Below are 17,365 nucleotides of genomic sequence, written 5' to 3'. Positions count from 1 at the left end.
TGGAGGGCGGATGTCTGACGTTACAGCCGGGACCTTCATCGCTGGATCCGTCGCACTGGGTAAGTAGGTGCAGGGCTGGTCTTGTTTTGCATGAAACTTTTTTTAGCATAGCTTCTGCAGCCCTGCTATGCTAAAATACACTCCCCATAGGCGGCGTCAGGTTGATCGCACGAGCAGCAAAAAGTTGCTACGTGCGATCAACTCGGGATGACCCCCGTAGTGTGTAGCATGTAAGAGCAGTATCATCAAGGCCTACAGTTGGGACTTGGCCTGCACGCATTTGTGAAGTATGCATTTATTAAGGATGTATTTTAAGGATGAAGTTAGAACCGGAGTTTGAACTGGATTTGGGCTACTCTAGAATCTCTAATTAAACTACTTCCCCAAACACTGCAACTCAGGACCACTATGTGGCCTCTCCTCACTTCTGCCATGAAGACACCAGGACCAATGCCTACTACTGCTCTGTCCAAGAACATCATGACTGCCCCCGGGACTACCCCTCATGCTGAGCAGGGAACTGAGGGACGTGCGCACCAGGACCAGACTTTGCTGGGTCAGTTCCATTGGACATTAGTGTGCTCCCCACATTCTTACACCCACCTGCACTGATCTTTTGAAACCAGGACATCTATAATTTTCACAAACTAATGTTCGTACAGTTTTCCTGCAAATGTGTTTCTCTCTTCTCTTTCTTCTTACAGCGTACTTCCACCCCACTGTGTGCTATTCCTGTAATGTGCACCTCCATTGGTTGCACACCCTGCCAGCAGTAACCTACGCAGTGCGCCCCACATGGCTGCCTCAGATGGTTCCTCCGTGGGCAGGGTGTGCTTCATGTGGATCTTTCCATGCAGGGTATAGCATACTCCTACACACGTGTCGGTGTTCCCATACATGCATTTGGCCCTTGTATGGCTCATCCCCCACTGTGTAACCTTCGTAGTGCGCCCAACATGGCTGCCTTATCTGGTGCACTTGTGGATGGAATGAAAAATACATGGACCTGATGGGTTTGTTGGAACAATACTCTGAACTTTAGGACTCTGCAATCTCCCCATTTTGTGTTATTTCGTCTAGGGGTGGACTATTCCACCTAGGGTAATCCTACGCAGTGCGCCTAAGATGGCTTCTGCACCTGGTACCTTGTGAGGGTGGAATACACAACCCATGGAGGTTATTACCCAAAATGCCTACAGCAATCCTGCATTATGCTTTCTGCATGCTCAAGGTTTTTTTTTTTAATGTCTGTGTGGTTTATCTTTTGATGTATTATGTGCATTGTTTGAGTTGTAGTTGGCGCCACGGATGGCTGCCTCAGTGCTGTTCTGCCAAGCAGCCTTCGTTTTTAGTTTTACATGTATAATGTGTCTTAAGGGCCCCATACACTAGTAAGATTTTACACGATTTCATACAATTCCGATATATCCGTCTGATACATTGTATGAAATTGTGTACAGTCATATGTGTTTTAGATCGTATCCAGTCTGATGCGCGTCCCCGTGGCTGTCGGATAGGATCCCCTGGGTCGTTAGTGCTGCACTAATGATATATCGAAATTGGATGGAATTGGATGAAAAAAAAGTGTGTTTTTTGTGCGTGTGATATATCGCATGCGATGTATCACAGGGAAGTGTGACCGGCATTCTCAGGACACTCCCAGCCCCCGTAGCCCTCTATCCAGCCCATCAGATATATCTCATGGTACAATTGTATGCCGTACGATATATTGCATGCGATGTATAGCGGCTTCATCAATCGCATGCGATATATCTTATGCAAAAAATAGCACAAAAGTACCAAATCGTATGGAATCACTCCTGGGAAGGTCCCGAGGGGAGTTCAAGGCAAATGACATCCAACTTCAGCCTCAGACATATCGTTGTAGTGTATGGGGCCCTTAATATGTTGAGTCTATCGTACAGTTGCAATGTGCAGTATGAACTCATACGTGTAATGCATGCTACGTTTTTCCCCTTCATGTTGCGGCTTGGCAGTGCATTGTACCACAAAAAAATCCTAGTGTACAGAGTACACCTGGTCAATAAAGCTGGTTCTGATTCATATATCACACGGCAAACTTATTTCTCTTCATTGCCCAGGGCTCAGGCACAGCTCGGCCTGGCACTCTGAACTGGATCGAAACCTTTATATAAAAAGTTGCAGAAGAACATTAACAAATTGAGTTTGGAGCAAACCACTTAACCTACACTTGGGTGTGTGACAATTTAAGTTCCATGCCCCACGTTTGGCTGTGATGTCCTTAAGTCACTTTCTGACAATCCGTTGTAGCGCTCCAACTTTACCAGCTATCTCTGCCCTGGGTGTGGTATGGAGGGTCGACAGTAACTAGGTCGACAGGTCAAAAGATCGACATTAATTTTTTTAAATTTTTTATTCTTTTTTGGTGTCGTTTTCTCCGTACAGTGACGGGGAACCCCAATCAGTGCACCGTGTCCCCTCGCATGGCTCGCTTCCCTCTCTATGCTTCGGGCAAGGACAAGGTGCTTCGCTGCGCTCGGCACAGGTTACTATTCCCAATCATAGTCCGCGTGGATCGTTAAGTATGAAAAAGTTCAAAAAAAGAATATAAAAAAACCAAAAACTCATGTCGACCTTTTGACATGTCGACATAGAGACCATGTCAACCTAGTTACTGTTGACCAATAGTGGTCGACCTAGAGGCCGGATACCCCCTGACCTCTTTAATGAAGCCAAACTGGTGTCAGTACCCCTAAAGGGCCATATACACGGGAGAGATGTGTGCTGAGCGATGCGGGGGGATGCAGGCTAATCTAGCACTGGCGATAGCTATCGCTGTGTGGGGTACACACGAGTGATCTGTGCTTAAAATCTAAGTAATCTAGTCAGATTGCTTAGATCTTAAGCATGGATCTCTCCGTCCGTACCCCCCTTAACTCTCTTGTGAACATCTGCGTCTAAAAAGGGGAGGTTCTTGGACACCTGCTTATCTTGTTTCAGACTGGCTGAGTGAGAAGAGTAGAACGATACCGTAAGCGTCTTTCTGAATAGAAGTAATCCGGGCCATACATTTGCTGGGCAATTCACCTTTCACATGGCTTGGGAAAACGGCAAATTACAGCATGTCAAAAAAATCTCAGATCACTGATGTATTTGGGCGCCTAAAGCCGGAAAATCCAGACTTTTAGACACTCAAACTGAAACTTTACGCGGCTATTCACGGAGCTGTCAGCCGCGTAAAATGCTAAAGGCCGTCTGATTGGAGCAACAATTGAATAGCTCTGATCAAACGCTCATTAATATAGACGCCCAGCTGTATTTGCGGTGGGGGGCACAACAATTCAATAGCTCCGATCAAACATTCATTAGTATAGACGCCCAGTGGGATTGCGGTGGTGGTGGTGAGGGGCACAACAATTGAATAGCTCCGATGAAACATTCATTAGTATAGACGCCCGGTGGGATTTGCGCTGGTGGTGGTGGTGAGGGGCACAACAATTGAATTGGTCCCTGTAATAACTCAATTATTGGCAATTATTTCTGTGATATTGGAGTAGACAGTGTTTCATAAAAGCCGTTAGTGTTTCCAATATTATAAATGAATGACGCATTTCACAGATTGCAGTTCAGATAGGAAACTTCTAAATGTTGTTTCTGGAGTGGATGACCTGGAGTGGTCTTAGTAGGAATTCATGTACAATCTGTGTTGCAGTGCTGTGGGTGGGGGAAGGGGGGGCTTGTCTTTAGTTAAACAGAGATACTGTAGATGTTACAGGCCAAAATAACATCACCCTATTTTACCAGCTAGCCAATCAATGTCTGCTGCATTAAATGACCTGACGCTTTAACGTGTCACATCGATGAACGGGTTACTAGGCCCATAGCGCTCCCGTGCCTTTTGCCGTCATGCTATCTACACGACTACATTGGTGGCACGGAACATTTCTGCAGATAATAGAAAGCAGTCCTCTCCCAAGATTGTGTCATTGCTATAATTAGACGCGGCTGCTGAATGTGAATTTGCATACATTATGCACTGGTAGCACTTGGCTGGCAGATAAGGCCTGAGTCAGAGGTGGGAGCAATTCCCATTTTTTTTTTTTGCAAATGGCCCATATGTTTCCTACTACGCATGTGTCTGAGTCACGCTGCGTACGTGCCGCGATGGCAGCTGTAGCGTGGAGCAGGACGCAGAGTGACTGACGGTGACAGATTGGGGGATGTAACGGAGTAGTGTTGGATAAAATGCAGACGACCGCTTTGTGTTTTGTTCTGTACAGAACATGGCGGCTGCAAGACTTGCATATCTTCCCAGATCCGCTGCATACGAAGACGCTTCTAGTATCTGCTTCTGAATGGGACCCATGGTGACCCCTAATTACCCATCTCTTGCAGCGACACTGAGGTCAGGCTGCGGCCGGTTGGAGGTGGAGCATTAAGGATATACTTGCTGCAATATCACTGTCCCGGTCCCTGTGTGTATCCTCCGATTCCCACAGAGCACTTCTACGCAGCAAGTTTGCAAAGCTGTCGGTCCCACTCTGCCTGCCCAGATAGACAAGCACATCCCCCTAACACGACAGAGGGCAGGGATGATATATTCCGTATAAACCCTCCAGTTCTCTCCTGTATAATGATCAGATCAGTAATGCGCAGAGTTTGTTGCATAGTAATGTAGAATGATGGCTCTACCTACCTTTTATAAATCTTACATTGTGCCGGAATCAGTGTGCCTTGGTTTATGTGTCCGGTTTACGGTCTTGTATGTGCCTGTTCGGGAAGCAGCTACCTTCCCGATGGATGGGATCAATATACAGATGCCGGAATCCCGAAGGAGGGTGCAATGCCGGAGTCTACATACCGACGCTGCTATGGATGCTGGTGTCACATTACCGACAGCCAGCATCCCCATCGTTCTGACAGCGAGACATTCTGGTGTCCTGGTGTGGGGGAAGGTTAGGTTTAGGCAGGAGAAGGGGGGTTAGTGTTAGGGAGCACGGACAGGAAAGTTAGGTTTAGGCACGGGGAGGAAGGGTTAGGTTTAGGCACTTAAAGGGGAAGGTTAGGGTTAGGCATTAAGCGGGGAGGGTTAGGTTTAGGCAGCGGGGAAGGGAGGGTTAGGTTTAGGCAGCGGGGAAGGGAGGGTTAGGTTTAGGCAGCGGGGAAGGGAGGGTTAGGTTTAGGCAGCAGGGAAGGGAGGGTTAGGGTTAGGCATTAAGCGGGGAGGGTTAGGTTTAGGCAGTGGGGAAGGGAGGGTTAGGTTTAGGCAGCGGGGAAGGGAGGGTTAGGTTTAGGCAGCGGGGAAGAGAGGGTTAGGTTTAGGCAGCGGGGAAGGGAGGGTTAGGCTTAGGCAGCAGAGAAGGGAGGGTTAGGTTTAGGCAGCGGGGAAGGGAGGGTTAGGTTTAGGCAGCGGGGAAGGGAGGGTTAGGTTTAGGCAGAAGGGAGGGTTAGGTTTAGGCAGCGGGGAAGGGAGGGTTAGGTTTTAGGCAGCGGGGAAGGGAGGGTTCGGTTTAGGCAGCGGGGAAGAGAGGGTTAGGTTTAGGCAGCGGGGAAGAGAGGGTTAGGTTTAGGCAGCGGGGAAGGGAGGGTTAGGCTTAGGCAGCGGGGAAGGGAGGGTTAGGCTTAGGCAGCGGGAAAGGGAGGGTTAGGTTTAGGCAGTGGGGAAGGGAGGGTTAGGGTTAGGCATTAAGCGGGGTGGGTTAGGTTTAGGCAGCGGGGAAGGGAGGGTTAGGTTTAGGCAGCGGGGAAGGGAGGGTTAGGTTTAGGCAGCGGGGAAGAGAGGGTTAGGTTTAGGCAGCGGGGCAGGGAGGGTTATTTTAGGCAGCGGAGAAGGGAGGGTTAGGTTTAGGCAGCGGGGAAGGGAGGGTTAGGTTTAGGCAGCGGGGAAGGGAGGGTTAGGTTTAGGCAGCGGGGAAGGGAGGGTTAGGTTTAGGCAGCGGGGAAGGGAGGGTTAGGTTTAGGCAGCGGGGAAGGGAGGTTTAGGCAGCGGGGAAGGGAGGGTTAGGTTTAGGCAGCGGGGAAGGGAGGGTTAGGCTTAGGCAGCGGGGAAGGGAGGGTTAGGTTTAGGCAGCGGGGAAGGGAGGGTTAGGTTTAGGCAGCGGGGAAGGGAGGGTTAGGTTTAGGCAGCGGGGAAGGGAGGGTTAGGTTTAGGCAGCGGGGAAGAGAGGGTTAGGTTTAGGCAGCGGGGAAGGGAGGGTTAGGTTTAGGCAGCGGGAAAGGGAGGGTTAGGTTTAGGCAGCGGGGAAGGGAGGGTTAGGTTTAGGCAGCGGGGAAGGGAGGGTTAGGTTTAGGCAGCGGGGAAGGGAGGGTTAGGTTTAGGCAGCGGGGAAGAGAGGGTTAGGTTTAGGCAGCGGGGAAGGGAGGGTTAGGTTTAGGCAGCGGGGAAGGGAGGGTTAGGTTTAGGCAGCGGGGAAGGGAGGGTTAGGTTTAGGCAGCGGGGAAGGGAGGGTTAGGTTTAGGCAGTGGGGAAGGGAGGCAGCGGGGAAGGTAGGGTTAGGATTAGGCATCCGCGGGGAAGGGAGGATTAGGGTAGGGAAAAGGTGTGGGATACGGGCCTTAATGGGGGGCTGTCGGGATTCTGATGGACGGGATGCCGCCGTCGGTATACTGGCATTCCATCCATTGGCAAATCATACTGATCCCACCTATTCCATGTTCCGTTGTTGCTTTTGTCTATAGCAGCCAGTTATTAACAGTGGGGGTAATTCAGACCTGATCGCTCACTTGTGTATTTTGCAGCACTGCGATCAGGTCAGAACTGCGCATGCACCTGCAATGCGCAGGCGCGTCGTATGGGTACAAAGCGTATCGTTGCTGTGCGATGGGTTTTATGAAGAATCCATTCGCACAGCCGATTGCAAGGAGATTGACAGGAAGAAGGTGTTTGTGTGTGGCAACTGACCGTTTTCTGGGAGTGTTGGAAAAATGCAGGCGTGTCCAAGCGTTTGCAGGGCGGGTGTATGACGTCAATTCCGGCCCCTGACAGGCTGAAGTGATCGCAGCGGCTGAGTAAGTTCTGGGCAACTCAGAAACTGCACAAAGTTTTTTTTGTACCGCTCGGCTGCACATGCGATCGCACACTTGCAAAGAGAAAATACACTCCCCTGTGGGCGGCGACTATGCGAACGCAGGACTGCAAAAAACAGCTAGCGAGCGATCAGGTCTGAATGACCCCCATTGTTCAATACAATGCAGTAATAATTATTTACCCGTGTTTTTTGAGCTAGTGGAAAAGGGGTATAAGTGTCCCAGAAACATCACCGGCCTCTTGTTAGGTTAGGATTTGGGCATGTTGGTGCACGGGATTCCCTGTGTTTATTTAGCTATATAAAGACCTTTTCTTCAGTGTTCTAACTGTATCTGCACACACTGGTTCATTAGAGCTGCACCCTGAGGGTGTAAATACAAGTGGCGGGTGTGAGTGGAGACTGGGCAGAGCCGGTATAGAATGTTTCGGTAACTGTATCTGATGCAGATTTGTGTCTGGAGATCTCGGTTGCTAGGTGCAGTATATATAACACCAGCGTCAGTAGTCATCAGAGAGCTGCTCTTTAGCCATCTGGGGCCACGAGTGGCCCCTTGGGAACGTTAGTCACACCGGTTACCCCACTGTGAGGTTTTGCATCATGTTTATTCTTGTGCTATGTATATGTCCTATACTGACCAGATGTATATGCTCTATAATGACCAGAGAGCATCCTTAATGCTGACAGTACATATACAGGTTTGGTATGTCTCGTTGACCCTTATAATATTGATAGTTAGAACGTGGACATAATAATGTCAGCGTTATTATGCAGACACGGCACTATTGCTGGTTTAAAGCACTGTAACGGTTTCAGCAGTATGATAGTAGAGCGTTGTGTTTAAAGGTACACTGCCAACACGGTTAACATGCTGTGTCGACAAAACAACTCATTTACACATATACCGCTCCTTTACTTTGTGTAGATAGTTTTATGTCATAGGGGGGTCTTCAGCACATCGCAGTGTACCATTCCCGAATGGTACGTCGCACCTGCGGCACCCCACATAGGATTACCCTGGGTGGAATAGGACCCAGGTGGGTTTGCAGCAATGCCAGGCGGCACATCGCCTGGCATTTTCATGCCCTATATATTCTATGTATATATTCAGTATATGTATACTGTATACATTCAGTATAGGTATACTGCACATTTTATGTAGATGGTATAGTGGACTTTTGATGTGCTTTTAAAGCTTTGACTTTCAATCTCTTTAAATGAAAATTAATTGGGCCCGGATATTTAGCATACAAGTAGGATGTGATGTTTTGGGCCTTCTACAGACCAGTCATTCATTCCTCAGAACATCCATAGCACAATGGGGGAACTGGGACTTGCAGGTGAGAATAAAACAAAGAGTGGTATTAATCTATGTCCAGGGCGCATAAAAATCTAAAGAAAAAAGGTAATGACACTTAATACATCCCTTGTAAATGAATGTGTGGAATCTTCTCCAATTTGTGCAGGCCTGAAGATTCTTTCAATCAGGTGGATCTTCTCTTTATAAGTGACTCCCCATTCATATCGAGGTGAAAGAGAAATAAAAGAGAAAATATGTGTAGCACCGTTTTTCAACAGTCAGATTCAGATGTTCATACAATGAAGTTATAAGGGCGTACCCCACTCACACAGAAACAAGTAAGTGGGTTCCCATAAAGGTATCTTTATTACTGTGATTTTCAGTCCCCTCCGATTGGGTTCACGTGATGAAGCGTACCCAAATATCACATTAAATGTGGGGGCTGTAAACACGTAGGGGTAACTTCTTAGGCAATCTCAATGCGTACCCTGACTTACACGGAGCAGAGATAAAACATTCATATAACGGTATCTTTATATATACAGAAATCCTCAGGTGCGTACCCCAACTCACTCAAATAAAGATGGTTCGACTCCCATAAAGGTTTCTTTAACCAGCGTCACCAATATCCTTTTTGTGGGTCAGAGAGAGGAGCAAAAAAAGGATCTTTCTCCAGAATGCCAAAAAGAAATAATCATGGAAAAGAATTCCTTCTTTCTAAAGCAAATGTTTTTATTCCAGACACAGTCCAGTTTATGCACAGAAGAACACCATGCTCGTGACAAAAATGGATAAAAATACAATAAAATATACAAAATTCCAAAGCTGATTTGAAGAAATAATCAGCGTAATTTTTCTTTTCCAGAATAGAGCTACTCACAGTACAGTCGTACAGTAAAAGAAGGTGGAAAGGCATTGGTGAAAATGCCTTAAGAACTGCCGAAAACGGCCCTAAAGGAATACGAGTGGGGCGACTTCATTAGCTCCGAAATGTAATCGGAACTAATTGCATACGCCCCAAGTTGGTAAATGTCATAAGTGGCTCTTGTATACAATATAGTGTATATTATTGGTTCTGCCAGCTGCGGGGATGATATTGTACAAGCCGCTGCGCTCGGCGGTTCTGCGTTCGGTGTCTGTCATCTGGTCACCATAATGACAGGAAGCTGCTTATCCTGCGCCAGGAGAGGCCGCCTCAGTGCAATTTGTATTCCTGGCACTGCGGAGGGGTTTTGTGTCTGTGTCTCTGTCAGCAGCCGCACTGTGTAATTATCACCGACACGCCTTAACCTTTTGTCAGCCAGCCTTTAGCTTTCTCTGCTTCCTTGTAATGACCTGTGTTGCCTGCAAATTAAATGCGCTGCAGGCGTGACAGTAAAACATTTCCCAGATATGACACTGACACTGTAAATTGTTGGGGTTTTTTTTTTTGTTACTCAATTAGACCAATAATTTTGTAGAATGAAATTGCGTATTAGAAGATAACTAAGTGTACATGGGGTGACCCGTGCGTGGATTTTATCTGACACCAGCTCCCCATCCTGGGATAGTACCAGTAGTTGCATATGTTTATTACGTTTGTAAGTAGAATCGGGGCGATGAGTTTTATTGGTGTAACTCTTCTTCTCGCTCTGTCAGGACTCTGCATGTAGCCTGTAATGATAATAATATTACTATTGATATAATCTATATGTTTAGAATAACTTTTTGGGGCGCAACTTAGTCCTTTATTGTTTTTTTTGCAATGTACATGCACGTCTTTCTTTCCAAGCTTAAATGCAGCCAAAGCACAGTCAGATTGGGTTGACGCAAAACGCACCCAAGATGGCCATCTAAAAGCACAAACGCGACTTTTTCGAAGGAGATGATTTGTGGGTACCCAAACCCCGGTCTAAGCTGCGAGCTGATTAGGACAGCCGCTGATGCGCAATTATCCGTGATATCTGAGGTAATTTTACAATGTCCTGTTAAGAGTTCTGTACGAACAGCATATAGGTGACAGATGGGTATTTGAATACAGCGCGTTACCATATACAGGACAGACCGTTGGAATGGGAACACTGTTCATAAGAGCTTACAATCTGTAATGTGATAGGTATAGGACTGGAGGAGGCTTTTCCCCATGCCACAAATGTAGCATTGTCACCACACAGCATTGGAACCAAGAGTTCAGTCCTTCCCGTGTCTGTGTGGATTTCAGTTTCCTCTCGCACTCAGTGGGTGCAGCCAGAACTCCTGTCAGTTCTGTTACTTCAACGCTAAATGTGACCTCATTGCTCAGTGAAGAGCAGGACGCTGCATTATTCAGTACATCCTACTTAGCGAGTATGGAAGTTGCATTTTCCAAAGAGATCTTGGATGGGAGCTTTCACTGTGACAGATGCAGCTAAAACACACATAGTATGATAAATGGCTGCTGACTAAAATGGACGTTGATGTATGTTTGTGAGGTAAGGGATTTATCTGTAAGCTCCAATGGGCTGAGGTGAATGATGCAATAGTCTCTGCACAGTGCTGCGTGATAGGTGATTACATAAATAAATGTTAATAAATAAGTAAATGCACCTATGGTAACATGCTGTGGTACCCAGTGTGTACGTAGGCGTTCAGTCACTGAGGTAGATGCTACATCCAGCCCAAGGGTCCTACCTGTCCTGCCCGCAGTAGAATTAGTCCATTAATAACACATATATGAGTTTATTGCATTATTAAGGACAATACCGGAACTCTTCACAGCATAAAATAGCAAAGTACAGAAGGAAATAGTATGTAGAAGTATAAAAATCATCATCCTTACTTACTGACATTGCTCAAAGGTTCAATATGTGCTAAAACTGCCGCAGCTAATCAGATCTAAGCTTTTGTCTGTCAAGTGCTTGTTTGTCTGTGAAAGTAAGTGCCTGATTGGTTCCTGGGGAACTAGTGGAGATTTGCCTTTTTTTTTTAGAAATGTTGGGAAATGTCCCAGTTTGGCTTCTGTCACACAATGGGAAATTCTGTGTTTTTGTGAATGTTTCCAAATGGCGTTTCTTTACCTTCCCACATACAGGCTGTATAATGGTGTACCTTCCCACAGTCAGGCTGTAAAATGGCATACCTTCCCACAGTCAGGCTGTAAAAAGGCGTACCTTACCACAGTCAAGCTGTAAAATGGCATACCTTCCCACATCTAGGCTGTAAAAAGGCGTACCTTACCACATCTAGGCTGTAAAAAGGCGTACCTTACCACATCTAGGCTGTAAAAAGGCATACCTCACCACATCTAGGCTGTAAAAAGGCGTACCTTACCACATCTAGGCTGTAAAAAGGCGTGCCTTACCACATCTAGGCTGTAAAAAGGCGTACCTTACCACATCTAGGCTGTAAAAAGGCGTACCTTACCACATCTAGGCTGTAAAAAGGCATACCTCACCACATCTAGGCTGTAAAAAGGCGTACCTTACCACATCTAGGCTGTAAAAAGGCGTGCGTTACCACATCTAGGCTGTAAAAAGGCGTACCTTCCCACATCTAGGCTGTAAAAAGGCGTACCTTCCCACATCTAGGCTATAAAAAGGCGTACCTTCCCACATCTAGGCTGCAAAAAGGCGTACCTTACCACATCTAGGCTGTAAAAAGGTGTACCTTACCACATCTAGGCTATAAAAAGGCGTACCTTACCACATTTAGGCTGTAAAAAGGCGTACCTTACCACATCTAGGCTGTAAAAAGGCGTACCTTACCACATCTAGGCTGTAAAAAGGCGTACCTTACCACATCTAGGCTGTAAAAAGGCATACCTTACCACATCTAGGCTGCAAAAAGTCGTACCTTACCACATCTAGGCTGTAAAAAGGCGTGCCTTACCACATCTAGGTTGTAAAAAGGCGAAAAGGCGTGCCTTACCACATCTAGGCTGTAAAAAGGCGTTCCTTACCACATCTAGGCTGTAAAAAGGCGTGCCTTCCCACATCTAGGCTGTAAAATGGCGTACCTTCCCACATCTAGGCTGTAAAATGGCGTACCTTCCCACATCTAGGCTGTAAAATGGCGTATCTTCCCACATCTAGGCTGTAAAATGGTGTACCTTCCCACATCTAGGCTGTAAAATGGCGTATCTTCCCACATCTAGGCTGTAAAAAGGCGTACCTTCCCACATCTAGGCTGTAAAATGGCGTACCTTCCCACATCTAGGCTGTAAAATGGCGTACCTTCCCTCATCTAGGCTGTAAAAAGGCGTACCTTCCCACATCTAGGCTGTAAAAAGGCGTGCCTTACCACAACAACTAGGCTGTAAAAAGGCGTGCCTTACCACATCTAGGCTGTAAAAAGGCGTGCCTTACCACATCTATAGGCTGTAAAAAGGCGTACCTTACCACATCTAGGCTGTAAAATGGCGTACCTTCCCACATCTAGGCTGTAAAAAGGCTTACCTTGCCACATCTAGGCTGTAAAATGGCGTACCTTCCCACATCTAGGCTGTAAAAGGGTGTACCTTCCCACATCTAGGCTGTAAAAGGGTGTACCTTCCAACATTCAGGCAGCACCAAGAAAGTTGCTGTGAATGGATTTAAAACACTGCCCCCGTCCCCTATTATTTACCTCCCTGTAGTATGTCAGCTACTAAAGTACTTAGATCCAGCTTCCGTAATGGATGATGTCTCATCGTCTGAGTGCATAGTGAAGAGGAGTCACTGGGCTTGTGGTAACACTTAGATGTTCTGTTCTTTATTGTATTGGAGTAAAATGCATCTTAACAAGACCCTGCAAATACTGTACAGTTTGGTTTCCCGTGAGATTATGTCTAGATGGGCACTTTTGGCGTTATGTAAGGAACGCAATATCCTAAGGTGCAAAAATGTTGTGATTGATGAACTTGACACTATCATAACGAAACGTCACTTGCGACAAATACTGCGCAGCGTCGCGCTGTGTCCTGATCCTGCTATGCTACCATTGTTGTCGTCATTCGGTTTCTCAAGTTTCTAGGTCGCTGCACATTTTGGTTTAAAGGGAACAACGGTAATTCATATGTCTAATTGGTCTTTATGCCAAAAACTTCAAGAACAAGAGGAAATGGAGTAAAAAATTCATTCAATAAATGTGTTAAGGTTTTCATGCACTTTAGAACAATATGTCACATTAAGGTCCTATTTAATAACAAGCAATTGTGTAGCGTCCATTTAGTGGTTGTACACTGTGGAATCGATGTGTTTTACATGTAATCCTGTTGTTTTATCACTGTTTAGCGCTATGTGAGTACATACAGGCTTCTAGAGGCAGAGATGTGGCTGGACGCTTCGTGTCCTGCGCTGCTGAAGGTAAACGGAAGAAAGGCGGATGGAATCCTCAAGTCTCTAACACTCCGGCCCGATCAGCCTTCTAACTGCCAGTGGCTTTCCAGCCATTAACCCACAGAGCATGCTGGGGCCTGTAGTTCCACAACACCCGGCCAGCCATTTGGCTGCCCGAGCCTGCTGTAAGATGTAGCCTGGTTGTGTAAGCCATTCCCACTCTGTGGGTGTTAAAATCTCTCAAGTGGACGCAGATAAGGGAGCAGTATAGAATCCCGGATGATTCCAGTAATATCGCCATCGTGGATCTCTGCGCTGTCCAGCTCCTGAAATCTCAGCTCGATTTTTGTTTTATTTGTTACATTGGTTTTTTTTCATAACATGTCCGTGTATTCTTCCATTATCCTTTCTATCCAGAATTGTAAACAATTCATTCCCTTTTACAAAAGTCCTTCAGTAAAATTTAATGTGCGTCAGTCGTCGGCACATAATTACGTCTTCTCAGGAATATTGGGGGTCATTCCGAGTTGATCGCTAGCTGCCGTTTGTAGCTCAGCGATCAGGCTAAAAATCAGCATTTATGCATATGCACCGCAATGCGCACGCGCAACGTACGGGTAGAAAGTTCTGTGTGGTTTTGCACAGGTTCTAGCGAAGCTTTCAGTCGCACGGCACAGCGCAGGATGATTGACATGAAGTGGGTGTTTCTGGGTGTCAACTGACCGTTTTCAGGAAGTGCTTAGAAAAATGCAGGCGTGCCAGGGAAAACGCAGGCGTGGTTGGGCGAACGCTGGGCGGGTGTGTGACGTCAAAAGCCGTCCAATGTTAGATGCAACGCACACGAAGAGTAAGTCCAGGGCTGGTCTTGTTTTGCACAAAATGTTTTTGCAGGCGCGCGGCTGCACATTCGTTCACACTTCTGCAAAGCGAAAATACACTCCCCAGTGGGCGGCGACAATGCGTTTGCACGGCTGCTAAAAACTGCTAGCGAGCGATCAACTCGGAGTGACCCCCTTTGTGTTAGGGACCAATGTATTTAAATAAATCTTAATGCGTCGTCATGGCAGTCCTATTTTATCTTCGTTCGTTTTTATGTCCTGATCCGGCTGAAACAACAGATCCAAGATGGCGGCATACAGCGAGAAACCCATTAGAAAGAGATTTTTCTAATGAGAAATATCATCCTATTTTATACTGCTCCTTATCTGTATACCTAACTATACAACCGGGCTACAGCTGTACGCGGCCAGTCTGCTGCTAACTAGAGACGGCTACCTGACCTGTCCTCTGCTTTCTAGGTTTCTCACTGACGCTGAGCTCTCCGTGTCCTGTCTCTGTTTATTCTCCTGCGGTTTAACAGCTGTCTAGGATTTCACGCTGCGTCTTCGGATGCAGGGACCTTCGCAGTCTTCTGCACTTTCCTGTGTGCGCATTTGCCCTAATTTGTGCTTTTTTTTAGCTGCAGTGTCTTTTTGTAGTGCCCTGTAAGACAGCAATTTTATCTTTTACTGGGCTGCAAATGTGATTGCCTTATTCTTAGAATTCTGGCACTACAGTCTGACGTATGGCACTATTACTCTAGTTTAAATTCGTTTTAGTTGACATTTTATCATTGGCAGCATACACACCAGCTGAATATACAGAATAAAGGAAATCTACAAAGGTGCCCTTGTGCCATGAATGTTCCGCCAGCTGTATGAGGTCACGGACAGATTTTCTGATCATCCTTGTAAGCAAAAAGTCTTACATTGCATATTTGTCTGTGCACACTTTAATACATGTATAGCTTCAGCTGCACAGGACACTTGTCAGTGTCAGGAGGAGAGAGATTGACTGACGCTAAGCATCTTCCAGCGTATAGTGACCGGTTCCACCATGCAATCCGGCTGCAGGTGCTGTATTATCACGCCACCCTTTGCGGCAGCAAGCTAGGTCTTTGGTTTTGAAAATCACATTTTGCAGCTCAGAAAAGAGGGACTGCTGATCTCTAACTGCGTCTAACTGGTAATAGACCATCTCTGTTATATAAGGTCGGTTCATGAGTTCTGCCTATTAATATGCTGTCGTTTTATGTGTTTGTTCACGCCGAAGGAGAGAACTTTGAGCAGACGCCGCTGAGGCGCACGTTTAAGTCGAAGGTCCTGGCGCGGTACCCCGAAAACGTGGAGTGGAATGCCTTTGACCAGGATGCAGTGGGCATGGTATGTGAATGTGTGCCGTTCCACAGTTTGCAGTTGCCCTTTGTCTTGCATACAATCTGCCTGTTATGACTAGTGCACTTTAAAAAAAAAAAAAAATGGAATAAATGTGTCCCAGTTCCAAGTTTTGTGATTTACCCCCATTGCATTAGCCAAAACTAGAATTACCGCAGTAGCTCTGCAAGAAGTCAGGCGCAAAAATACTTCCTATAACCCTTCACGTGTACTTTGCACAATGGCATCGGTTGTGAGACCGTCACTGTTCTATGTAACGCCATGTATAGTTATAAGGCCTGATTCAGGCATGTTTGCGCAGCGGCTGTGCGAAAAAATCCGAAAAATGCTGCAGCTGCGGGGATTTGTATTGAGCCCTGCGTTGCGAGTTCCAGGTGCAGATGCAGCTTAAAAATCGGGTTTGTGTCCAATAGGATAGCCGTCTTAGCGATCCTGGTGTCCTGTACTTTTTGGGGACCTTGAGGACCAGTTAATGAGGAGAAATTGCTAAGATTGAAACCAAATAAATTAAAGCACTAAACGAGCAGTAACCATGTTGTTGTCCTCACAGCTGTGTATGCCCAAAGGTTTGTCCTTCAAGACTCAGGCCGACTGCAGAGACCCTCAGTTCCATTCCTTCATCATCACCCGGGAAGATGGCTCTAGGACATTTGGGTTCTCCCTCACCTTCTTCGAGGAGGTCACCAGCAAGCAGATCTGTAGTGCCATGCAGACATTGTACCACATGCACAATGCGGAATATGACATCATTCACACGTCCGTAACCAACGGCGGAGACGCCACCATCTGCACGGAGGACTGCAATGACTCTTCTGTCACCAAGCTGCAGAGGTTTAACTCCTACGACATTTCTCGCGATACTTTGTATGTCTCAAAGTGCATCTGCCTAATCACCCCCATGTCTTTTATGACTGCCTGCAAGAAGGTCCTGGAGCAGCTTCATCAGGCCGTGACCTCCCCGCAGCCCCCTCCATTGCCGTTAGAAAGCTATATCTATAATATCCTCTACGAGGTGCCTCTACCTCCAGCGGGAAGGTCCTTGAAGTTCTCAGGGGTCTACGCTCCTATCATATGTCAGAGGCCAAGCACCAATGAGCTGCCGTTATTTGACTTTCCAGTGAAAGAGGTTTTTGAATTGCTTGGTGTAGAAAATGTTATACAGCTGTTCACCTGCGCTCTCCTGGAGTTCCAGATCTTGCTTTACTCCCAGCGTAAGTGTGGTGGGCTTGTCTATCAGTGGGTGTCCGTCACTGGCATGTTAGGGCAGGCAGGTTTTGTTATGAGTCCATGCCCATCTGGTTTCTATCACTCAAACCTGTCTGTGCTGCAGCTCATTGGAACCGGCTAATGTTGTATGTCAATTATTACAACTAGTTCAGTGCAGACCACCCTTTAGCCAATCAATTCACAGAGCTAGATCAACCGTAGAACACTCACACAGCTAGACCACCCTGCAGCCAATCAGAGCATTAGAACACTCACAGGACTAGACCACCCTGCAACCAATCAGAGCAATAGAACACTCGCAGGACTAGACCACCCTGCAGCCAATCAGAGCATTAAAACATTCAC

At 46.7% G+C, this 17,365-nt stretch overlaps 1 protein-coding gene across 5 annotated transcripts in view; it reads left to right on the top strand.

Annotated features, from left to right (window-relative positions):
• DENND5A (DENN domain containing 5A) overlaps positions 1-17,365 on the top strand; it is a 110,475-nt gene that overhangs the window by 11,768 nt on the left and 81,342 nt on the right. For 3 of the 5 annotated variants that reach the window (XM_063944070.1, XM_063944073.1, XM_063944074.1), the window contains exons 2-4: positions 13,536-13,607; positions 15,672-15,781; positions 16,344-17,004. In XM_063944070.1, coding sequence (XP_063800140.1) covers positions 13,536-13,607; positions 15,672-15,781; positions 16,344-17,004 — 843 coding nt within the window. Of the gene's footprint in view, positions 1-8,525; positions 8,646-13,535; positions 13,608-15,671; positions 15,782-16,343; positions 17,005-17,365 lie in introns of those variants that run through there. The other 2 variants (XM_063944072.1, XM_063944071.1) reach the window with 2 other exon arrangements.

Source organism: Pseudophryne corroboree, chromosome 11 (assembly GCF_028390025.1).
Source record: "Pseudophryne corroboree isolate aPseCor3 chromosome 11, aPseCor3.hap2, whole genome shotgun sequence".
Taxonomy (NCBI): domain Eukaryota; kingdom Metazoa; phylum Chordata; class Amphibia; order Anura; family Myobatrachidae; genus Pseudophryne; species Pseudophryne corroboree.
The sequence above is the reverse complement of the archived record's forward strand: the minus strand, read 5'-3'. Positions and strand labels throughout refer to the sequence as shown.